Source organism: Cetorhinus maximus, chromosome 6, assembly GCF_964194155.1.
Source record: "Cetorhinus maximus chromosome 6, sCetMax3.hap1.1, whole genome shotgun sequence".
In the NCBI taxonomy this organism is placed as follows: Eukaryota; Metazoa; Chordata; class Chondrichthyes; order Lamniformes; family Cetorhinidae; genus Cetorhinus; species Cetorhinus maximus.
In genome coordinates, this window is record NC_135884.1 from 26,749,403 (window position 1) to 26,774,606 (window position 25,204).

At 45.2% G+C, this 25,204-nt stretch overlaps 1 protein-coding gene across 1 annotated transcript in view; it reads left to right on the forward strand.

Moving 5' to 3' along the window:
* The window catches only part of fbln2 (fibulin 2), a 197,464-nt gene that overhangs the window by 83,261 nt on the left and 88,999 nt on the right, over positions 1–25,204 (forward strand). Inside the window, exon 6 of the mRNA XM_078543464.1 lies at positions 20,149–20,260. Coding sequence (XP_078399590.1) covers positions 20,149–20,260 — 112 coding nt within the window. The remainder of the gene's footprint in view (positions 1–20,148; positions 20,261–25,204) is intronic.

A 25,204-nucleotide genomic window follows, 5' to 3' on the forward strand; every position in this document is an offset into this window, starting at 1 on the left:
GACATTCTTGGAGTCGGGCCCCTGAAGCTTTTCTGCCCACTCCAGCAACGCAAAAGCATGAAAGTGCCACCAAATGCTCCAGAGCTTTTTACCTCTTGCGCGCAGACTGCAAATTAATGTGCGCTTTAAGAAGCAGCAGAGCAATTGGCCAACTGGGCAAATTGTACAGCCGCCTTGAGAAAGGTGGCCATGGCTCAGTCACTGGTGGAGGTGCTCATAATCCCTCGAAATGTCTTTATTAAGGTGTGGACCAGTATCCATTATGGTTCAAGCTAACAGTGCAGCCTTGCAATGCGGGTTAGGAGAATACCTGAGCTGAGAGCACAGAATGCAAGCCAATGGCCGAAGCTGCCGCCAATTGGCCAAATTAGTGGGGTTTGGGTGGGTGGGGTTTTGGACAGCCAGTGAGCATACCACACACTGGCCATCCAAGTGGTGGCCAGCACTCTCCTGCATGCATAAAGGAACCTTCAGACTTAACCAAGAGAGGTTCTTGGTACACCCATGCTCATCCACACGTCTCCCTCTTTGATCCTGCAGGAGGAAAACATCAGGATCATGGAGCCAGGCAATTTAGCGGTATGCCTCATGGCTTACAGAGGCCAGAGAAGATGAAGAAGGAAGTGATGGAGGCGGCTGGCTCAGCAAAGAGAGGAGCACCTCCCTCAAGATGAAGGGGCGGCAGGGCCTGCTATGCACGCAGCTGAAGATCCACAGAGAGCCATTGCTCATAGCCACCTTCTAGACCCAGTGTTTATAGACGGCGCTTGCCATTCCTGCAGATGACTGAGAACCAGTGTCGCTGGAGACTGTACATGTCTAGGGAACTGGGCAGTCACATATGCCACCAGCTGCAGGATTTGGTGCCACGGGGTCATGGAGAGCATCCACTGCCAGTGGCTGTGAAAGTGACCATGGTACTCAATTTTCATGCCAGTGGCTCCTTCCAGGGATCCACAGGTGACCTGTGCGGGATCTCGCAAGCTTCCACCCACAAGTGTATCCAGGAGGTCACAGATGCCATCTTTGCAAAGGCACACAACTTTGTGCATTTCATCCGGGATCAGGAAAGCCAGGAAGCAAGAATGCTGGGATTTGCGTAAATCTCAGGTTTTCCATAGGTACAGGATGCCATTGACTGCGCTCACGTGGTGCACAGATCTCCATGGCAACAAACACGCCAACCACAAGGGCTTCCACTTGCTGAATGTTCAGCTATTGTGCTACCACCACAAACACATTCCAAAGTCCTGCGCATGATCCCAGGGAGTGTCCACTACTCCTACAGCCTTAGCAGGTCTCAGATCCCTGATATCTTCCAGGGTCCAGAGAGGCTGTAGGGTTGGTTCCTCGGGGACAAAGGCTATCCACAGACTATGTGCGGTGGCCTCAGACTGCAGCAGGGTGACGGTATAATGAAGCTCATTCCACGACCAGGACTTTCGTGGAGCAAACAATAGGCATTTTGAGAATGAGGTTCTGGTATCTTGACCCGGTGAAGCACTGCAATACAGTCCCCAGAGGGTGTCGCACATCATTGTTGCTTGCTGTGCACTCGATAACCTGGCACTGCAAAGTGGGGAGGACCTGGCTAAGGAGGAGATGGAGGAGTTGCATGGATCCTCCAATGAGGAGGACGTCAAAGGGGATGATGATGAAGTCCTTGAAGGCGAGGATGCCGGCAATGAGGCCATCGCACTGGCCAGACGAGGCAGCACACTCGGGAGGCCCTCATAGCTGCAAGATTCATGGAGGATGATGATGAGGTTCAGTGAGGAGTGTCCTAACTTCCCCACCTTGCATCTGTGAACATTTGATTCCTGTGTGGCTCATGGCTGCGTACATACCCTCAGTGTTCAGGCTCATGTCAGAGGATGCCCTAATAGTCACTAGATTCCAGGAGGATGATGATGATGTGCAGTGAGGACACTCCATGGATCTTCATGTAGCCTCTGAGAATGTCTGACTCCTGTCTGGCTGAGGGCAGCTCACTTGCGCTCTATGATCAGGGTCATATCAGGGAGACGCAGTTGTGAAACTTTAAATGTACCTGATCCTTTGTCAGCCCTCAGCACCCATCCGCTTCAGGAGCACAGTGTCACTGGTCACAGATGCTGAAGAGATGGGGGCCAGCCCCACCTTAAAGGTGCTGAGAGCACATAGTGAATGTTGAAACTCGGTGACGCCTGCCCACGACATTCTGGCAGCAATGACAAGCACCGTCGAGGTGCAGGCAGCAGTAATGTGGCCAGTGAGTGTGAAGCTGGACCATCACTTTGGTCTGAAGGTTACACACTGCACAGGGAAGAAGCCCTGGACTGAGACACCTGCCTATATCTTGTGCAGAACGGTTTCACGTCTGAGTGACAAGAACACTGCTCATCAGAACAAGGAGCCATAAGCAGGGAGACATTCTTGGGAGTTTATTTACAATAGCGAACATTATGTACAAGTGCCTAGGCTGTGAAACTGTATCTTCTTAACCTTCCTATCACTGCCGCTACATCTTGGTGCTCCCCGGACATCCACAGTGGAGATGAAGGCAGCCTGCTGACTGCGATGCCCTGTCTGTGATGACCTTGGCGGGCATCCTCTGGAGACTTGGTGGGCCCCGGCTTGCTTTTGGGTCCTGCTGTGTGGCAGTGGCACCATCCTCGGCCTGTGAATTTGGAGATGCTGGGGTCATAGGAGGAAGGGATTCAGATAGACACTCCCGAAGACGCCTGTGTGGTTGGCCCTGGGGTGTGCACCTGTTGATCCTCCACCCTATGGGTGACCGAAGCGCCCTGGCTGACTCCATGAGGAGAAGGGAAAGCTAAACTGAGATCGAGCAGCCCCGCGCCCCTCCCATGTTGACACTGTTGGAGGCCAACAATGGCATCAGCGATGGAGTTCAGCCCTTGCTGCAGTGCAGGACTGATGCCCTGGACCAAGGTCTTCATGCCATCCTGCCAGTGTTGACCTCGGTGCGTTGACATGCCAGCGCTATCACTTCAGACTGAAGGCGGATGGACTCCTCCATCATGCCTTGCTATCTGAGGAGTGCAGTGGGCACCCCTCCTGATGTTCCCGAGCTTGCCTTTGCAACTCCAGAAGCTCCTCATTTGACTTGGACACAACAGATTTCTGGCCTCCAGCAGCCCTCCGAGTGCCAGAAAGCTAGGCAGTTCCTGTTGTGGATCAGACAGTGCAGTGGCTCACCAGATTGTGACCCTGAGGCTACTCTAGAACTAGGTCTGTGTGCTAGTGGAGGGTGTGGGTGAGAGCTGTGATGAATCTTCAATGAGGGTGTCATCAGATTCTTCTTCTGAGGTTTAACGGAGCCTTGAATCGAGGACCTGGGTCGTGGACCCCCTCAGCTTCTTCCCAGATGTGCCTGCGAAAGCAAGGAGAGATAATTAGTGCGTGGCAGGGGACTGTGGAACAGGGGTGCTGACTCACAGCATGGTTATCTGATGGATGTTGCACTGCTGGATCCCCACTTGGTTGGGCGCCACCGACCTAATCGTCAGCACAGGACCAGTCCAGATCATCGCCGGCCAGCTGGATGATTCTCTTTTCAAAGTCTGTGAGGGCCTTGATATCAGGCATTCCTCCACCAGTCTGCAACCTCTCCCTTTTGTTCTGTGCCAGCTTGTCCTGCATGAAGACAGATGGTGAGAGTGTAAACAGAACACCTGCCAGGCCAGATGAGAAGGATGCCTGATGTGTGGGTGGTGAGTGGTGCCATGGAGGGGAGGAGGACATGATGCGCAGGGCAGATGAAGTTGTATGTGAGAGAGCGAATAGTAATGTCCCTTGAACTGGCAGTGAGTGAGGGCGCTGTGGATGTGTGATGGGTTTGTGAGTGTGTGAGTTGAGAGTGATGAGAAGAGTGAATAACCCTGGCGGAACGGAGGAGATCATTCATCCTCTTTAGGCACTGGATGGCTGTCCTCTTTTGCAGGGAGTTGATGCTGACCACCACTGCCACTGCCTCCCACGCTGGATTTGTCACCTTGCTCGTTGGCCTTTACCCAGAGCAGGGTTAGAGGACTTCACAGCGGGCCTCCACTGTGTCCAGTAGGCACTCGGGCGAGGTGTCGCTAAATTTGGGGGAAGCATGTTTCCTCCCTTTCGGCAGTCGTGACTTTGCAGCTGCTTCCGATCCCTTAGAGAGTGCAGGGGCGCCCTTTAAATATGGCGCCCGGATTACTGAAGGCCTGAGGTGACGGCGGGGTGGGAGAATCAGTGATCGCCCCACCAGCGATCTGGAGTTTTTCCTGGGTGTGCATTATTAACGAGGCGGGGTGCTCCAGGAATGGGACAATGTGGTGCAGAAACCCACTTTTGTGGCTGGCGGGTAAAACATCCACTTTCCTGCCTGCCGCTGCACTTTGTACAAGTCTGGGACGACTCCATTGTATCCAGCGCGAATTTACCAGAGAACCTGAAATAAATGCAGCCATTACATTACCACACCAACTTGGATGTTTATCACAGGAAACAAATATTCGAGATCTAATTTTGCCTTCAAAATACATAACTTCTAGAGTGGTGTCTGGTGCCTCATTAGCTGGATGAAGTACTCAATATTGAAAGCACTTCTTCCACACTTAACTACACCTTGAACAAATTCAACACAGTGCAGAAATCTTGTATTATTTCCTCTGGATGGCACCAGCAGTACAAAAACTTTGATTGATGTATTAACATCTGCTAACATCTGTGGCTGATAAAAGTTTTGGCTCTCAATTCATAGGAAAAATAGTGGTGCTATTTTTACTTTGATTCCCACTGTGTCTGTCTGAGTTTCACGCCAGTTTTTCTCAATTCCCTTAAATCCTCAGGGATTACCTCACAAATGTCTTGTAGATTGGGAAGGTGTTAAATTTGGGGCAGATGAAACCTCACCAAGTTGGGGGAGGGGAGAGAAGAACCCTGGGAAACAAAGGCTCAATGCTCACTGACTCTTCTCCCGATCAGCAAGGAAACCTAAAACAAATGTAAAACAACTCACTGTTGTGGCCTAAACCCAGAAAACACTGTTAATTATTCAGCAGGCCAGGCAGCATCCGTAAAGAGAGAAACAAAGTTAACCTCTCCAGTTGATGACTTTTCATAGAATTCTGATGAAAGGTCATTGACCCGAGACATTCACTCTCTCCACAGATGCTGCCTGACCTGCTGAGCATTTACAATATCTACTGCTTTTATTTTAGCTCTTCAGCATCTGCAGTAATATGTTTGTACTCTAATATTGTTAATTCATTGCATAACTAACTAACCATATAATTAATATTTGCGCTAATATTGTAATTGGGCCCAGGTGACATTATTGCTAAACAGGATATTACAGCACCTCCCGCCCGGCAGGATATTGCAGTCTCGGCGAACTGAATGGAGATTTAAGTGGTTCACTGCATCCTCCGGGGGGGGAGTCACGTGGTGGCGGGAGAGGCCATAAAATCCAGGCCATTGAGAACATCAAAGTAATTCCCTTTGTCTATCCCGCCACAAAGTCCAGAGTCTTGCCATCAATTCCGTTCCACTCCCAGGCCAGTGTCTCTGGCTGAACTACACTGTTTGAAACATTGGCAGCCTCTTCACTCCAAGCAGAATTCCCAACATATCAACTCCTCCTCCTATTAACTCAGTAACATCGCTCGCTTCTGTCCCTGCTTCAGACAATCTGCTTATGGACCTCTCATTTGTCTCACCTCCAGATGCCTTTATCACCTCCATACTTAATTGCTCCACTACTGTTCTGGCTGGCCTCCCAGTCTCCACTTTCCCAAAATTTCAACTTATTCTCAATTTTTCTATCCATATCCTAACCCCTTACCCCTCACCCATGTCCTCATTGACTTACTTTGGCTCCTAGTACCTTAAAAATTGAAATCTCATCCTTGTGTTTAAATCTCTCCATGACTCACCATCCCTATTTCTCTAACTCATCCTCTTCCTGAACTCTCTGTTGCTCTGACACTAGGGCACTTCCTTCCCTTCATCACTCCATTGTTGGTTATATCTTCAGCTACCTAGTCTCTATGACTAATATCATACCCAATGCAGGCATGAAGATATCACAATTTTAAAATTGTGTAAACTTTTAAGATGGCTGGCAGCATGTCATGTGACTTTGGCAATATCGGCTCCAGGCAGACCTGAAACTCAAGCAAATATCTAATAAAATTACGGACAATCACAGCTACTTGTGAAATTCACAAGTCCCTTTGTTAAGGATGAACTGTGAACAGAACATATCAGCTGACTTGTCTTTCTGCTTCACCCTGGGCCATAGAGACATCGAAACCTCAGGTCTTTTCCTGAAAGACATTCAAGAGGGTAATTTGAATGGAATAGGTCATTGAATTACAAAATCCTGGCTGTCTCAAAACTCTCAAGTGTGAAAGGCTACAATACAGGATGTGTATCAGTCCAACCCACTACCGTTTTTGGAAGGAGGACTTTGGACTGGTCATAGGTCACATGATTAAGACAGCCATGTTTGATATCTGTTCTTTTTAAAAATAACAGCAGAAGCTATTTTGATCAGAAACACCATGACAGATGGCATCTGAAACACCATATGAAAAGCCATGGAACCAGCTCTAAGACAACCATGCAGCCAAGGTAGAAAAAAATCTATAGCTGAAGAAGAATTCTTCTCCAACCTGTTCCATCTTCAAGTTCACCTGAGAGCCCACCACCTGGCAATTCAACAGGAGTCTCACAGCTTATTGAGAATCCTCTGCTTTACAAGACCTCTGTTCATCTGAGAAACTATAGGCCTGCTATGAAAGAGACTGAACTACGTGCATTATATTGCTTTTTTTCTTATCTGTATCTAATATTTGTGCGTATGGTAGTGTGTGTGAAACATTGCATTTAAACCTCCAGGATAAGCGTGTGATGAAAAATAATCTTTTTTTAAATTCACAAAAACCTGTTGCTGGAAATTACTTAAATAGGGACAAACCGCTCTGAGGGTAAGAAAACACACTAACTTCATACACAAAAACGCTTTGATCGCGAACAAAAAGAAAGCATATTGGCGGAACCAGAAATTCCTGCCTGAAATCAACAGAGTTTTGGCTGCAACTCCAGATTTTCCATCATGCCTGTATCGTTTCCCGCCACAGGAGGGACTGGAAATCCCAGCCACAAAATCCGTCTGTGACACTTGGGATTCTTTTCCTAAACTTTTCATTCTCTCTAATACCTTCTCCTCTTTTGAGGAGAGGCAGTGGTATAGTCACTGGACTAGTAATCCAGAGAGACCCAGGGTAATGTTCTGGGGAGCTGGTTTTGAATCCCACCACGGCAGATGGTGAAATTTGAATTGAGTAAAATCTTGGAATTACAAATCTAATGATGACCATGAAACCATTGTCGATGGTCGTAAAAACCCATCTGGTTCACTAATGTCTTTTAGGGAAGGAAATCTGCCATCCTTACCTGGTCTGGCCTACATGTGACTCCAGATCCACAGCAATGTGGTTGATTCTTAAATACCCTCTGAAATGGCCTAGCAAACCACTCAGTTGTAACAAACTGCTGCAAAGTCTAAAAAGAATGAAATTGGACGGACCAACCGGCATTGACCTATGATGGTGGATAATTAAACAACTCAATGGAGGCTCTACAGATATCCCCATCCTCAATAATGGGGGAGCCTAGCACATCAGTGCAAAAGATAAGGCTGAAGCATTTGCAATAATCTTCAGCCAGAAGTGCCGAGTGGATGCTCCATCTCGGCCTCCTCCGGAGGTCCCCAGCATCCCAGATGCCAGTCTTCAGCCAATTCAATTCGCTCCACGTGATATCAAGCAACAGCTGAAGGCACTGGATACTGCAAAGTCTATGGACAATATTCTGGCAATAGTACTGAAGACTTGGGCTCCAGAACTTCGGTTCCCTTAGCCAAGCTGTTCCAGTACATCTATGACACTGGCATCTACTCGGTAATTTGGAAAATTGCCCAGGTCTGTCCTGTACACAAAAAGCAGGACAAATCCAACCTGGGCAATTGCCGCCCCATCAGTTTACCTTCAGTCATCAGTAAAGTGATGGATGGGGCCATCAACAGTGCTATCAAGTGGCACTTACTTAGCAATTGATACTCAGCTTGGGTTCTGCCAGGATCACTCAACTCCTGACCTCATTACAGCCTTGGTTCAAACTTGGATAAAAAAGCTGAACTCCCGAGGTGAGGTGACAGTGACTGCCCTTGACATCAAGGCAGTATTTGGCCGAGTGTGACTTCAAGGAGCCTTAGAAAAACTGGAGACAATGGGAATTAGGAGGAATACTGTTCACTGGTTGGAGTCATACCCAGTACAAAGGAAGATGGTTGTGGTTGTTGAAGGTCATCTCAGTTCAAGAACATCACTGCAAGAGTTCCTCAGGGTAGTGCCCTGGGCCCAACCATCTTCTGCTACTTCATCAATGACCTTCCTTCCGTCATAAAGTCAGAAGTGGGATGTTCACTGGTGATTGTCCAATGTTCAGCACAATTCGCAACTCCTCAGATACTGAAGAAGTCCATGTCCAAATGCAGCAAGGCCTGGACAATATCCAGGCTTGGGCTAACAAGTGGCAAGTAACATTCACACCACACATATGCCAAGCAATGACCATCTCCAACAGGAGAGAAACTAACCAATGCCTCTTGACATTCAATGGTATTACCATCGCTGAATCCCCCACCATCAACATCCTGGGGGTTACCATGGACCAGAAACTGAACTGAACTAGCCATATAAATACAGTGGCTACAAGAGGAGGTCAGAGACTGGGAATCCTGCGGTGAGTAACTCACCTCCTGCCTCCCCAAAGCCTGTCCACCATCTGCAAGACGCAAGTCAGGAGTGTGATGGAATACTCTCTACTTGCCTGGATGAGTGCAGCCCCAACAACACTTAAGAAGCTTGACACCATCTAGGACAAAACAGCCTGCTTATTAGGCACCCCATCCACAATCATTCACTTCTTCCACCACTGATGTACAGTAGCAGCAGTGTGTACCATCTACAAGATGCCATGCAAGAATTCACCAAGGCTCCTTAGACAGCATCTTCCAACCCATGACCATTACCATGTAGAAGGACAAGGGCAGCAGATACATGGGAACACCATCATCTGGAAGTTCCCCTCCAAGTAACTCACTATTCTGACTTGGAAATATATCACTGTTCCTTCACCGTTGCTGGATCAAAATCCTGGAACTCTCTTCCTAACAGTACTGTGGGTACCTACACCACATGGATTGCAGCAGTCCAGGAAGGCAGCTCACACCACCTACCTTCTCAAGAGCAATTTGGGATGGGCAATAAATGCTGGCCCAGCCAGCAAAGCCCACATCCCCTGAATGAACTAAAAAGAAAGGAATTCCCAAAAAATTCATCTCTGACCAAGGTGTTGGTTATCCCACTGAATCTCTGGTTTGGCATCCATCCTTTTCCAAATATCGCTACGGAGCATTTTTCTTTAAAGTAAATGTGTTCAATGTGACTTTTTTTTTGATGGGGAGGAATGAAGTGAATAATACCATGAATCTCACCTGTGATATCGTTTACCTTAAAAGGGATTGGTGCTGACATCACGTTAAAACAAAGCCAGGAGATATCAATGCACCAATGTGATACTCCTCACTTTGAGAGCACTGCGAAGAATTGTGATAACATGACTGGATTGTCTTTCAGGTTTAAGATGCCAGTTTGTTCAGGGGTAAGGTGTTAGCATCTTACTACTGATCCTTCACATCATGTAAAGGCGCAAATTATAACAAAAGTTCTCTTACCTCGGGATGCTCTCGGGGTGAAGGCTTTTTTCACTAGAACTAAGGAGCCTAAGGGATGACCTGCTAGACATCTCCAAGATGGTTGTGATAATGTGATTGGTGCTAGATAGTTTCCATTGATTAGTAAGATTGTAAAGCACGGCAGAGATTTAAGATAATCATAAAAGGAATTTAAGAGGTTAGAAAATATGTCTCTATGTAGAGACTTTAGAATGTGGAATTCTCATCCACAACACATTACTGAAGCAGCAAGAGGCTGACTGCTCAGCCTGCCACCCAGGAACCTCCTGATCCAAATCTATTGCCAGGTCTAGAAGTACAAGCCTGACATATCATCCGCCATCAGATTTCATCTACTCCATCACTAGCTCTGAGTCCCTCTCTTCGCAGGTATTGAATAGGAAGTTGGAAAGTTATTCACCAGGTGAGACACTGAACACTCGTGGAGCATGGAGACCTAGGCCAGGATTTTATAGCCCGACCGCAGTGTGTCTCCACTCGGCAGATGTGGCAAGTCATTTAAATCACCATTCAGTGAGGCAGGACCTTAATATCCCGCCATGCTGGAGTGGCTGTAAAGTCCTGGCCCTGGGCAACAGGGGGAAAGAATATCAGTCTTCCAGGTAGGGTGTAAATACAATCACCCTCAACAGTGAATCCGAGGCACCTGGATACCAGAGAAGAGTCTTTAAAACAGCTATGATTAAGGACCATCAATCCATGCTCAGGCTAAGAGATGGTTTACATGGATGTGATTGAGATAATGGACAAGTTGGAGCACTCCACTATCCACACGTAACACACTGCAGGAAGTTAATCATGACTTGCACAGCACGCTGGAGAGAGTGCTAGCCTGAGACATTTATGTGGTCGCCTACATTTCGGGAAGAACTTTGAAGGACAGTGATGGCTTCTGGAAGTGCAAGTGCAAGTTGCCAGGACGACTTAATAACAACTATGATGGTTTCCAGAATGGGAGCCACCTAGTAGTACCCTTTGCCACGACAAGGCTGCTGTTTAGTGATACATCTGTGACCACAGCTTCACAAGTCAACTTGTGCTTTAAATTTCCTGGGGAACTTGCTGATCCACATACCACTCAACCTCATCTCAGTCAGGTAGCAACTTGTAGGGATAATTGTTTAGGAGCAGGAGCAAGTAAGTTAGCTGACACAAAGAAAATATACCACATTCAGAGGCAGTTATAAACTGTGAATGTTTTTGTTGCCACATTTTAGTGCATGTTTCTATGCAAAGTTTGACCATGTAGAGCTTATTGATGTACTGGTATTGCTTGCTTTTTGGGCCTGGAAGATGGTTGAGGAAAATAGACTTCTGATAGATTTCAGCTATTTCATCAATTACCTTCCCTCCATCACAAGATCAGGAGTGGGGATGTTACACAATGTTCTACATCATTCGCGACTCCTCAGATACTGAAGCAGTCCAAGTCCAAATGCAGCAAGACCTGGACAATACTCAGGCTTGAGCACATAAATGGCAATTAATATTCACGCTACACAATTACCAGGCAGTGACCAGCTCCAACAAGAGAGAATCTAAACCCCCCTGTGACATTCAAAGGCATTACCATCATTGAATCGCCCACTATCAACATCCTGGGGCTTATCTATGACCAGAAACTGAACTGGACCAGCCACATAAATACTGAGAGAAAACTTCAAGAGCAGTTCAGAGCCTGGGAATTTTTCAGCAAGTAACTCACTTGCTGACTTCCCAAACCCCTCAAACTCCCTTCCTAACAACACTATATGTGTTCTTACAAATAAATTAAAGAAAATATGAACTGCAGCAGTTTAAGTAGGCGGCTCACCACCACCTTTTCAAGGACAATTAGGGATGGGCAACAAATGCTGCTCTAGCCAGTGACACTCACATCCTGTGAACGAATAAAGAAGAAATAGCCCAAAATGTAAAGGAAATTGTGAGGGAATGTATGTTTTTTTCATGGGATGTGAGCATCATTGACTTGGCCAGCATTTTGTTGCCCATTCCTAATTGCCCTTGAGAAGGTGGTGGTGAGCTGCCTTCCTCAACCTCTGCAGTTAATCTAATGCAGGTACACCCACAGTGCTGTTGGAAGGGAGTTCCAGGATTTTGACCCATCGGCAGTGAAGACCTTGCAGCTAGTGGTGTTCCTATTCATCGGCCGTCCTTGTCCTTTTAGGTGGCAGAGGCCATGGGTTTGGAAGGTGCTGTTGAAGAGCCTTGGTGAGTTGCTGCAGTGCAGCGTGTAAGCGGTACACACTGCTGCCATTGTACATCACTGGCAGAGGGAGCGAATGTTGTGGGTTGGCACTGATCAAACTGGCTGCTTTGTCCTTGATGGTGTTGAGCTTCTCAATTGTTGTTGGAGCTGCACTCATTGAAGAAAGTGGATACTCCTGACTTGCGCCTTGTAGATGTTGGACAGGCTTTGAAGAGTCAGGAGGTGAGTTACTCGCCGCAGAATTCCCAGTCTCTGACCTGCTCTTGTAGCCATAGTATTTACATGGCTGGTTCAGCTCATTTTCTGCTTAACCGTAACCCTCAGCATGTTGATAGTGGGGGATTCAGCAAGAGTAATGCCATTGAATGTCAAGGGGCGATAGTTAGATTCTCTCTTGTTGGAGATGGTCATTGCCTGGCACTTGTGTGGTGCGAATGTCACTTGCCATTTTTCAGCCAAGCCTGAGAACTGTCCAGGTCTTGTTACATATGGACATGGACTGCTTCAGTATCTGTGGAATTGCAAATAGTGCTGAAAATTATGCAATCATCAGCAAACATCCCCATTTCTGACCATATGATGGAAGAAAGGTCATTGATGAATGATGAAGATGGTTGAGCTGAGGGCACAACACTGAGGAGCTCCTGTAGTGATGTCCAAGGCCAGGCTGGCATTTATAGGCCACCCCTAGTTGCCCTTCTGCTTGTCAGTCAATGTGGTAGGGAGTTAATGATTTTAACCATGTGATGATGAAGTAAAGGCAGGTTGGTGGGTCATGACTTAAAGGGAACCTTGGAAGTGATGATGTTCCCTTGCATCCGAGGCCTTTGTCCTTCTTGGTAATGGAAATCGTAAGTTTGAACTAGTCTGTGGGACACTTCCCACTTTGGCACCAGCTACCAAACCTGAGCGAAGAGGACTTTTCAATGTTGATGACTGGACTGAAAATAACATCATCAAGTTCTGATTTGATTTCTAGGCCCCAAATGAATGGTCCATCCAGTTTTATTCTTTGTAGAGATTTGATAAAACTGATTGACTTGCTAGGACACTTCAGAGGTCAATTAAGAGTCAATTATGATTTGTGTCACATATAGGCCAGAATGGATAGGGCAGCAGATTTTTTCTATTTTTTCCTGGAATGTGGGCATTGCTGGCAAGGCCAGCATTATTTGCCTATCCCTAATTGCCCTTGAGAAAGTGCTGGTGAGCCGCTTTCTTGAACTGCTGTAGTCCATCTGGTGTTTCTGGAGCAGTTTGGTATAACTGAATAGCTTGCGAGGCCATTTCAGAGGACAGCTAAGAGTCAACATCATTGCTGTGGCTCTGGAGGCTCATGTAGCCAGACCAGGCAAGGATGGCAGATTTCCTTCCATAAAGAACATTAGCCAAGCAGATGGACTTTTACAACGATTGATGATAGTTTCATGGTCACCATTACAGGCTTTCAATTTAAATTCCAGATTTATTAATGAATTGAATTTATTAATTCATTGAACTTCAAATTCCACCAGTTGCTGTGGTGAGATTTGAATCCATGTCCCCAAAGCATTAGCCTAGACCTCTGGATAACTAGTCCAGTGACATTATCATTATGTCACTGTATATCCCTGAAAGGACTTTAGTAAACCAGACAGGTTGTGACTGTTTTTTTTACCCCCAATGATGCTTATAGCTACTTCATTAATATTGAAAGCACTTAGTGATGTCCAGAAATTCCTTGGTTTCATCTCTTTGCTGAATTAGCTTGCATCAACCAAGGTAGCAATGGGCCTTGGTGTCACTAGACTGGAGACAAGAAAATAATAACATAAGAAATAGAAGCAGGAGTAGGCCATTTGGCCCCTCAAGCCTGCCCCACCATTGAATAAGATCATGGCTAATCTGCCCCAGGACTCAACTTCCCTTTTGTGCCAGTTCCTCATAACCCTCAACTCCCTGATATTTCAAAAATCTATCCACCTCCTCTTTAATACTTACAGTGGTCTAGCCTCCACAACTCTCTGGGGTAGAGAATTCCAGACATTCACTACCCTCTGAGAGGAGAAATTCCTTCATATCTCAGTTTTAAATGAGTGTCCCCTTATTCTGTAACTATGTCCCCTAGTTCGAGATTCCCCCACTAGTGGAAATGTCTTCTCAACATCTACCTTGTCAAGCCCCCTCAGAATCTTGTACGTTTCAGTAAGATCACCCCTCATTCCTCTAAACTCTAATGAATAAAGGCCTAACCTGTTTAGCTGTTCTTGTTAAGTCAGCACAGGTTCCCACCATTGATTGCTAATTACTGATTCTTGCTGGAAAGTGCCTAACAAACCCGCGACCATTACCATCTAGAAGGACAAGGGCAGCAGACACATGGGGACACCACCATCTGGAAGTTCCCCTCGCGATCATCCTTGGAAATATATTGCTGTTCCTTCACTTTCGCTGGGTCATAATCCTGGAACTCCCTCCCTAACAGCACTGTGGGTGTACCTACACCATGTGGACTGCAGTGGTTCAAGAAGGCAGCTCACCACTTTCTCAGGGGCAACTAGGGATGGGCAATAAATGCTGGCCTAGCCAGTGATGCCCATGTTCCATAAATGAAAAGGTGTTTTGGGTGAGACCAAGAATAAGGCAGAACTTCTGCTCAACCCATGAGGGTTGTCAGAGACAGAATGTATTCGCTTTCTTACTGCCTTTAATCAGCATGTTTTGTATGGAAAGTTGTGTCTTTTCTTACCCTTGGAGTCTGTATTCCAATTACATAATTCAGCAACAAGCTTTTGTGAGTTTAAAATAAAGGTTATTTATTCTCACATACCCCTAATTAGCATGCCACACACTCAGCCTCAGGCATGCACACACACACACACACAAAGAATAGATACAGATAAAGATAGTGCACTTTTACAGATTACAGTTAATTCAGTCTCTGATTTACAATTTCTGATCTCCCATGTGTCAGGCCTGTGATTTCTTGAATGGATTCAGTGATTTAAATTTGAAGTGAGGGTCTTGTAAAGTGAAGGGTGCACAGCAGGTTGCAAGATTTCTTGTAGTTGAATATCTAGGAGGTTGGTTCTCAGGTGAATTTTGAAACTGGAGCAGGTTAAGTACTTTGGCTGCTTGATGACTTGGAGCTAGTTTCAGAGACTGGTTGTCAGACTGGTGGTTCTTAAAAGGCAAAGATGGCACAGCCTTTTTCTGCAGCTGTTTTCTCCTTGGCGGTCTGCCCAGGTGTCTTCTGAGTCTTGGGGTAATAATGGATCTCAGTATTAGAAGCCAGTTTTGGTCACCTGGTCAATGGCCATTGTCCACCCAGAATGGCTTAAAGCTAAAAGGCTATTGATGGATAATAGGAGATGGATGGTGGTCTTTTGTAGAAGGCCATTGAATGCAGAAAACTTATGGATCATTCAAAACTGATCATAAATCAACTGGTCTCAGCAGACTGTAGGTGGAACTCTGATACACAAAAAGATGGACATTACTAAATTTCTGGGCTTGGCCAAACAATAGCAGACAATTGATTCTATTAGTGAGTCCTGAGACAATTGGTTGTGTCACTGGGTCTGTGATAATGGATCCTGTAACTATGGCCTTGAGAAGTCCCTGCCCACATGTTGAAACTGCTGAGATGGCAAAAAAGGCGAGATTGAAGAACTTAATGTGATAATGCAACAAAAACCCTCGATAAGTTGGCCTCCCCACAAGAAGAACACTTGAAGAAGAAACCAATGAGATGAAGACATCAAGAAGACACCAGGAACTGACAGCAGGCTGGTCATCTACTGCCACGGGCCTAATACATCACTGGAAGACTGACCAAGTGGGTAGTAGTGCATATAGAAGAAGGCAACGGGTCTGCAGACAAGCGGGAAGCGACATCAGGCTGGTCATCTACTGTCAGGGACCTACTCCATCGTCGGAAGACCGACTGAATGGATGGTCATAAATATATTTGTATATATATTGGGGAACTTGATGTAATTGAAGAACTTGGACTGTGTTATAAAGAACAATACATTAGATATTGATTGAACCAATTCAACCTGTGCAATTTTGTTCCCATGCAATTTGGTAGTAATTCTGGTGCCCAAGAACAGATGAGGCATGTTGGCCTTCACTTTCACACATAAACTGATAGATAACTGGTCTTGTCAGCTTTCTTTTGTTAAACTGCAAAGCTGGAGACATGGAGTCTAGGAATCCGTTGACTCTGTGTTTTGAGTAAGCTTCGAACAATGGCAGGTGTGAATTCCACAGATAACATTCATCTTGATATGTCCATTCCTGGGGAGACCTGCTACCATGGTTATTCAATTCGGAACTTTCCGGAAGCTTGATAGTCTGGGTTGAATAAGCAAAGGTCACCTGACCTGCTTGGTAGCCACTTTAAAGTTGATCAGTGTCCATTTTAAAGAAATAAAAGAGTTCCAAAAGTTTTCATTAGAGCTCATTCCATGTGTAAAGTTATGAATATGACATGCCTTTACTGGGCATGACATGGTGCTGCTGATTCCTAAAGGGTATTTTCATAGCCCTGGTGGCTGCCCATACCATCAACAGCATTGATAGGGTATCGACCTTTAGGTGGGGAGGAGAAGTTGCATTGGTCAGCTGCAGTATGTGGGGGCCTGCATTATGTCCTAGGATGTTCCCAGGTGTTACATTTTATTGTGTTTTATACTCACTTGCCAAAACCGATCTGCAATTGATTGCTTTTGGGGAACCAAGCTTTTAAATTGTCTGTTAACAACAATTTTTTAAACATCAGCCTTGGGAATAAAATTGGCAAAACATAGCTCATTGCTGTAAATAATATGCTGATGGAATTTGTAAAAGTCTGAGAATTTTATCATACTCTGGTGCAAGTTAGAATGCTCCCCACCAGTCACCAAAAATGCAGTTCTTTCAGCATACACGAGTGTTAATAGGTGACAAAAACAGGAACAGAAATACCTGGAAAAACTCAGCAGGTCTGGCAGCATCGGCGGAGAAGAGCACGGTTGACGTTTCGAGTCCTCATGACCCTTCAACAGAACTAGAATACTGTTAATAGGTGACTTTTATTTTAGAGCAATTCAGCATGAGGAGCGGGTGGATCACAACCAGTGAGATCCTTTTGGACTCCCCTTCCCCTTTTGTGGGCCCTAATTAGCAGTCACAAATGGCATAGCTGTAAAAAGCTGTTTTCAAATTCGTCGAGTGCATAGTGATTTTCCACACAAGCACTAAGGTGGAGTAGTTGGATGTGGTGCATATACAGAGAAGCTGCAGCATTTTCAAAGAAAATATCATGAGACAAGGGTGCTCCAATTGGCTTTAAAAGCAGCTCTCGTTATTTCCTTTGCATGCTATTGGGATTTTAAGTGTCGAATTAAAAGGAGACATGAACTATTCCAATGCTATAAAATTTACCTGGGTTTTCTGTTCCCTTTCAGGTACTGTGAATTGTAAAGTTTTGCTGTTGAATTTTTTGCATAGTTTTTGAATAACTCATTGTGCCTGCATGGCTGTGACAGGAGTAGAGGCATGGACTAACTTGTCCTGTTTCAGTTTAAAGTGCGCTTGGAAACAAGACCAGCAAGCTCCCATTCAGAATTGTGGATTTAAAGCTTTGACTTAGCTGCATTTGGCAACTCACCGGTTGGCTTGACTTGTAGATGGAGCATTGTTGTCTTGCTTTAACTGTATAAGGGAGACACATCACTCCTTAAAGTACATCTCTTGGCTACCTGTCACAGAGTGAAAAGTGGGAACTAAAGTGAATACAGAGGAGGACTTAGTAAAATTAATCTCCCTTTTTTGAACATTGCAGTGCTTAGGATGGGTTATAGAGGTTTACCACGCTAAGGTGTCTTCATATGCTATCTCTTTCTTGTTCAAACTTATTGCTCCCAAGAGCAGGCTTCTAATGCTGTTTTTATTGGATTCTGTACAGCACCTAAAGTACTTAAATGGTCAATTTTTTAAATATATTGTGAAAATTGCATAAACTTACAATTTATTTAAGACTATACAAAAAATGATCAGCATTAGGTCTGAATAAATTTAATGCACTGCTACAATAAAATTGCCTCTAACAGAAATGGCTGTGGTAATGTTAGAAAGCAAATGAAATTTAGTAAAATATGTATGAAGATTTAATTTGTACCCAAATTGCAGTTATATTGCCACTTCTATATCAATGTGAAGCAGTGTTAGGTACACAGTGATAACGTTTGGTGCCAATGCGAATTCCAAGCTCATTAAATTCAAATGGTGAAACACCAGAGTGAAACTGGATTTAAAAACTACAAATGTGATAATATTGACTTCTTAGACACCCAGTCCTCAATTTTAAACCTCACTTTTGACTGGCAAGAAAGGGTTAGGTGAGGGGGCTGGAATCCTGTGTTGCTGACTGATGTAATATTAACAGTGGTGAGTCAGCTCCAACTGGTCCCCAGCTGTGGCCTCCTGTGGACAAGTTCCTGCTCCTGCTGACTGGCAGGTGCTAAATCTTTCTGGCTGTTGGTTGGGAGTCTAGGGAGTTTTAGCCAAATGAGGCACTGGCATTAAGATTGGCAGAAGCACTACTCTGTCTGAACTCCCCAGGTGAGCTGCCTGCTGCTGGGCTCTAAATGCATCCTTTGTGCCCTCCCCTTCTCCCCCTCTAACAGTCCCTTGAAGCCAGGAGGATGCTAGCCTGGAGCTTGTGGCAAGAGCTTGCATGTGGAATCTTTTAGGGTGCGGGTGTGCTGAAGCTACCGCATGCTTCCGGTTGGCCAGGAACCTCTGCCGTTCTTACCGCCTGCCTTTGGTGTATTGGAAGGATTTACAGGTTGACAATCAACCTGCTTGGCCACACCACGCATGCACCTTCTGTGGACATCAAGTGCAGGGGCGGGACTTGAGCTCAGAGCTTCTGGCACAGAGGTAGGGAAGCTACCCACTGCGTCTCAAGACCTCCCACCCCCCATAAGGTGTCTGAATATCCACCCCAAGTGCCGTAACTTGCAGGGCTATGGACCAAATGCTGGAAAGTGGGATTAGGCTGGGTGGCTTATTTTATTGCCTGGCACAGACAGGATGGGCCAAGTGGCCTCTTTCTGTGCCTTAAACCTTCTATGACCTCTATGAACCCTAATCGCCCCCATAACAATCGAGGACATAGGGCTGAATTTTACACTGATTGGGCGGCCGTGAAATCGTGCGAGATGATGTCTGACGAGCGTCCTGATATCATCCCATGCTGGCGTGATATTTCAGTCAGTTAGTGCGCGCAAAAGATGGAAGCACACCCTCCGACAATTGAGAGGGCAATTAAGCCCATCAACGGCGCAATTGCCTATCATTCACGTAGCCCGTCCAACCTTACGGTTGGTGGACAGGCAAATTGGCCAGGCGGCCTTTACATTTTTCATCAAACCTCATCCAAGGGTGGGAAGAGGTTCCCATTATTAAATAAAATTAAAATAGAAATCTGTGGACAGCATTTTTATAACCTATATGTTCAGGTGCCTGATCGTGATTCCCGGACATTTTTCTCCTGATTTTAAAAACTTTGTTTCCTGGGTTTCAGGTCTTCAGCTCCCTGAGGCAGCTCTCTGCTTTCAGGGAGCTTTCTGTCAGCGCTCGCCCGCGCCCGCGCCCGCGTTGACCTCATCGCCCGCCCTCCTCCCACCCCCACCCTGGCAGTGCTGGTTGGCCGTTAATTGGTCGGGGGCCGATTGTGGTGGGCGGTCTGTTTCCGACTGCTCCCGGGCCCACCAATCCCACTCGCCCACTGAGCTGAAAATTCAGGCCATAGTGTTCAGTATTTTTAATAGTATGAGAAAAGGTCAGGCTTGTCCCTGTAGAGAGCCAGAGCGGAGAGAAGCAAAAGAACATTGTAGGTACGCAAACTCGCACTCCTCTGACACTCATCGATATTGGCTCAAACATTTAAAACAATGGTGTGGGATTAACCTCTCAGCTAGGGAACAGCTGTGCCCTGTATGGCAACCAAAAAAAAAAATCAGACAGTACAACAGCTTACAAATAACCCCCACTGGGCTTGATATCCATTTTCTATTGTTACGTTTTATTAAATTTATTATTCTGTAATTGATTGAAATGTACATGGTTGTAAAAGATAAAACAAAACTGCTTGTCTCTTTAGTTTCTGCAGCAGATGTGATTGAAAGTTGCTGTGCTACTGGGCAACAATGGGCTGAAAACAATGGCCAGTGCTTTGATATCCCTGTGAGGAGTCTTGACTCTGCTACCTGCAGGTAAGTGGGTTCCTGGATTGTACAGTTATACTAAATAACTGCTGCATATTTCCTTCCATGCAAAAGGTAAAACAATGAATCTTTTCAATGACTAAAACACACTATCTCCATTAAATAATTCAAGATGTAACTTCTTAAAGCATCCCTTGATAATTATTTATTCAAAAATGGTGTGCTGTGTCAACCAACTATCCATTAGGGGCTTGTGCTTGAGTACTGTCCAGACTGGTGAAATGAAAATCACCAGTGTCACAGACATAATTTATGTGTTTTCTTACTGTACAGAATCCATGTGTTTTGTCTGCATGTGTGTATTTTCTTACTCTCAAAGTGATTGTCCTGATTAAATAAGTCTCGCAGCAAGATTTTTGTGAGTTTTAAAATAAAGGTTATTTATTACCACACATGTGTCCCAGATTATGAAAAAAAATGTGACATCTCACTCACTTGGCCGACACACACTATCACATACACAATGAGTAGATAGAGATGAAGGTAAAACAATACAATTGCAATTTATGATTGCCTCTGACTCTTTCATGGCAGGCCTGTAGTTTCTTAGATTAAATTGAGGCTTTAGCTGAAGTGAAGGCCTTGTGAAAGAGAGGATTCTCAGTAAACTGTGAGGCTTATTGTAGCCGAATGTCGAGGCAACAGGTTGTCAGGTGAACTTGGCGAGGGAGACCTTGTCCCACTTTCAAGGTACTTCTGTGTATTACCTTGGCTGTTTGGATTACTTGCAGCTGGTTCGATGGCTTTCTTCTGATGGAGCCCCATCTCCAGAACAGCTTCTTGCTCTTATTTTAAAAGTAAGCAGAAAGCATGGCTGTCTCATCATTACAGGCCCAAAGTCCTTTCCTAAATAAGGTGGTTGGTTAGGTTGAATATACGCCCTCTGTTGTGGCTTTCACACCTTGAGAGTTTGAGACAGCCAGTGTCTTTGTACCTGAGTAACCCATTCGATTTGAAATTGCCCTTCTTGAATTAGTTTCAGGAAAAGGCATTGAGTCAACGTCATTCGAGAAGGTTGCTTTTGTTCCCCCTTGAGACAGGGGAGTGTTTCAATCCACAAGAGAAATCAGGTCATCCTCAAGTGGCCATCATTTTGCAGCCATTTGTAGTCAGTTTAAAATATGAAAATTAGTTTGAAGTTCAGAATATACTGGGACGTGCCACCAGTCTGCCACTTGTAAGGCCCTGGTTTGAGGTGAGGTACAGAATCTTAATCTTGTTCCTAATGGGCATGATTATGGTATAAATTTGACCATAATTCAGCATAACTTAGTACTAGGTTGACACTTGACTCATAACTTCAATAAGGATGATTGCTATTGTAAATAGGGTTTGATACATTAAAATTTTTATATTTTTATATTTTTTTGATAGCTTTACAGCTGTACTACTAGACTAGCCAATCTAAATCTCAAGTTCAGGCTGTGAAATTGAGTTCAGTAAATCTGGTAATGTCCCAAGAATGTGGCCTCCTGCACCTTCTCAGGGTGACTGGAGATGGGCAATAGCACAAGTGGCAGCCTATGTGATATTTGATATGACCTTACCCAATGTTGACACTGAGCTATAACACTGGAAGAGTGCTTTATTCTCCAAATTCAATAGCTTTCAATTCAATAAGGGCAAAAATTCACCAGTTTTTGAAAGAGTCCCCAGTGCAATGAGTCTGTGAATTTGCTAGCAGTTGATAATTTACGACATTTTTTGAAAAGGCAATCACATTAGGAACTGCAGAACTAACTATGCTGTTAAATAATTAAAGCAGATTAACAAGTAACATATAAGAACCAGGGAGTGAGGCTGTCATTAACATTGAAGCCAGACAACTTCAATGGATTGAGAATTTCTTTGTGATAATATTTTTGCACACATCATCTGTCATATTCCATCAAATTCTCAAAGCTACATTTAATTGGACAGCATATTAAAATTTATGCACAATCTGGAATTTTTCAAACACTTTACTCTTTCATCCAGCAGGCTACATTATATACAGCTTATATACGGTTGAACACTGCCCTATTGGCTAACTTGAATGCAGGTTGTTTTTGTCATGTTTACAATGTAATGAAGCATTTGAAGCAGAGTTCAACTTTGACTGGAGGTATCAAGAATAACCAGGAATGTTGGAAGTATAAAACGAAAACTAGAGGATATTGGAAATGCACAAAAGCTCAGTTGGCATCTGAAAGATCAAGATGGGTCGGGGCCATAAAATTCGGCGAGCCATTCAAAAAAGTCCATTGACTTCAGCGCGACCGTAAAAACTTGGCCTTATATTTCTTGATTGAAGCCATAAAGATATCTGAACAATTAAAGCTTTTGCATTTATTAAATATTTTCTGGTTAAAAGAGGTTTTGCTAAGCTTTGACTGATATTGGAGATTCAATCGTACTTGTTCATGGTGGAAAACGGATTTGTGAAACAAAGCAAAATTATTTCCAGGTTGATTGACACTTTAAAAGGGGGAAGGGGGAATCTGATGGAGGGTTATAGCGATATTAACAGGTCAGTTTGGTTCACATGAGGATTAGGAAGAAAGTATAGAAATCTTGGAAAGTGGTTGGAATTCAGCTATTGATAGTTATGCATAGATTGTGAAAGCAGTTGGCTGGATGGGACAAATGTCCCTGTTTTTCCAGGCTCCCTGGGTACTGAATTGGCTGTGATAGGTGTTACAAAAATACACAACAGTTCGATTTTAAGCATAACAAAGCAAAGAACTGATATTTAGGATCACCCAACAAAGCTGATTTTGTCTTTGTTTGACTTCCCCTCCCCTTTATTTTAACGACAACTAATATTGAAGAATTTGGTAATCTTGATAAAGACTACATCATACGCACCCAGGAATCCTGGCATAATACAGGGCACAACTTCAAAGTTTGTGGAGGACACAAAATTGGAAGTATCGTTGTCTGTGAGGACATTAAGAGGACATAGGCTAGTAGAATGGGTTGACCAGTGACAGATGAAATTTAATGCAGTGAAGTGTGGAGTGATTTATTTTGTTAGGAAGAATGCAGAGGGGGAATATAAAATAAAGGGTACAATTCTAAAGGGGATGCAGGAGCAGAGCGGCCTGGAGGTATAAGTGCACAAAACATTGAAGGTGCCCGGCAGGTTGAGAAAGCAGTTAATAAAACGTACGGGATCCTGGGCTTTATAATTAGGGGCCTAGAGTACAAAAGTAAGGAAGTTATGATAAACCTGTATAAAACACTGGTTCAGCCTCAACTAGAATATTAAGTCCGATTCTGGGCACCACATTTTACAAGGATGTGAGAGCATTAGAAAAGGTGCAGAAAATATTTGTGAGACTGATTCCCAGGATGAAGAACTTTAATTACATGATAGATTGGAGAAGCTGGGGTTGTCCCTTCAGACACTGACTCCCTCACATTTGTGTGTATGTCATCTTGGCCCTGTAAACACTTGGCTATGCTAGGGATCTGCGTTTGCCTCTGCCTTGCCGTCTGGCCTCCTATCGCTTTGCTTCCTCCTGTTGCTACTGATGGGCTGCCTGCACTGGTTCCTGTGCAGCATGGTGTTCCTGTGCAGTGCTGATCCCTTCAGTGCTCGAGGAAGAAGGAGTACAGGGTGAATGATTCACGTTGTGCACCACCCACTCCCTTTCTTTCACGGCTGCCTCTGAAATACCCTCCCCTTAAGGACTCAGATATCAAACCACTACAAAGTCTCAAAGGAGGAATGGAACCAGATGGACCACCCACATCGCACTAGACACCGAAACCGACAATGGCAAACCCAGCCCTGTCGACCCTGCAAAGTCCTCCTTACTAACAGCTGGGGCCTAGTGCCAAAATTGGGAAAGCTGTCTCACAGACTAGTCAAGCAACAGCCTGACATAGTCATCCTCACAGAATCATATCTTACAGATAATGGGCAGAATTTTGACCTCGGATGGTGGGCGGGCCCCACCGACTTGGCGGCGAGCGGACAGCCGACCCCGGCCACTGAAACGGGGCCCGCCGCCATTTTAAATGGGCAGGTCAATTAAGGCCCACCCAGCGGCCTCCCCGACAGGAAGCGCTATGCTATGCGCTTCCTGTTCCGGGGCGGGGGGGCAGGGATTCCACATCTGTCAAAGTGTGCTCTTTCACACGTGCACTTCTCCCTGAGGCAAAGTGCTGCTTCAGGGAGATTCGTAACAGGTAAGTTAAGTGTAGAAATAGAAACACTAAAAAATTATTAACATGTCCCCCTCATGTGACAATGTCACACGAGATAGGACATGTTAATAAAAAGCACATAAACGTTATTACTTTTTTATAAAACGGACATGAAACTTCATCCCGCCAGTGGATGAAGTTTCATGAATAATCTGGAGCCCGCTGGGGCTCCTGGCCTGCCTGCCAGCCTTAAGGTTGGCCGGGCAGGTCTTTAATTACTTTAACTAGCCTGTCAATGGCCTCAATTGGCCATTGACAGGTCGGCGGGCGGACAGCTGATTTCGATGTCCGCCCGCCCTCCTAAAAATTTAAAGGGACCGGGATGAAGTAGGGGATTCCTCCCAATGTCATCCCGCGTAATTTTCCCCTCGGCGAGCGGGCCCCGCCCCCAAATCGCCGAGGGGAAAATCCTGGCCAATGTCCCAGACACCACCATCACCATCCCTGGGTATGTTCTGTCCCACCAGCAGGACAGACCCAGCAGAGGTGACGGCACAGTGGGATACAGTCAGGAAGGAGTTGCCCTGGGAGTCCTCAATATCGACTCCGGACCCAATAAAATCGCATAGCATCAGGTCAAACATGGGCAAGGAAACCTCCTGCTGATTACCACGTACCGCCCTCCCTCAGCTGATCAATCATCCATGAGGTGCTGTGGGCCATCAGCAGCAGCAGAATTGTACTTAAACACAATCTGTAACCTCATGGCCCAGCATATCCCCCACTCTACCGTTACCA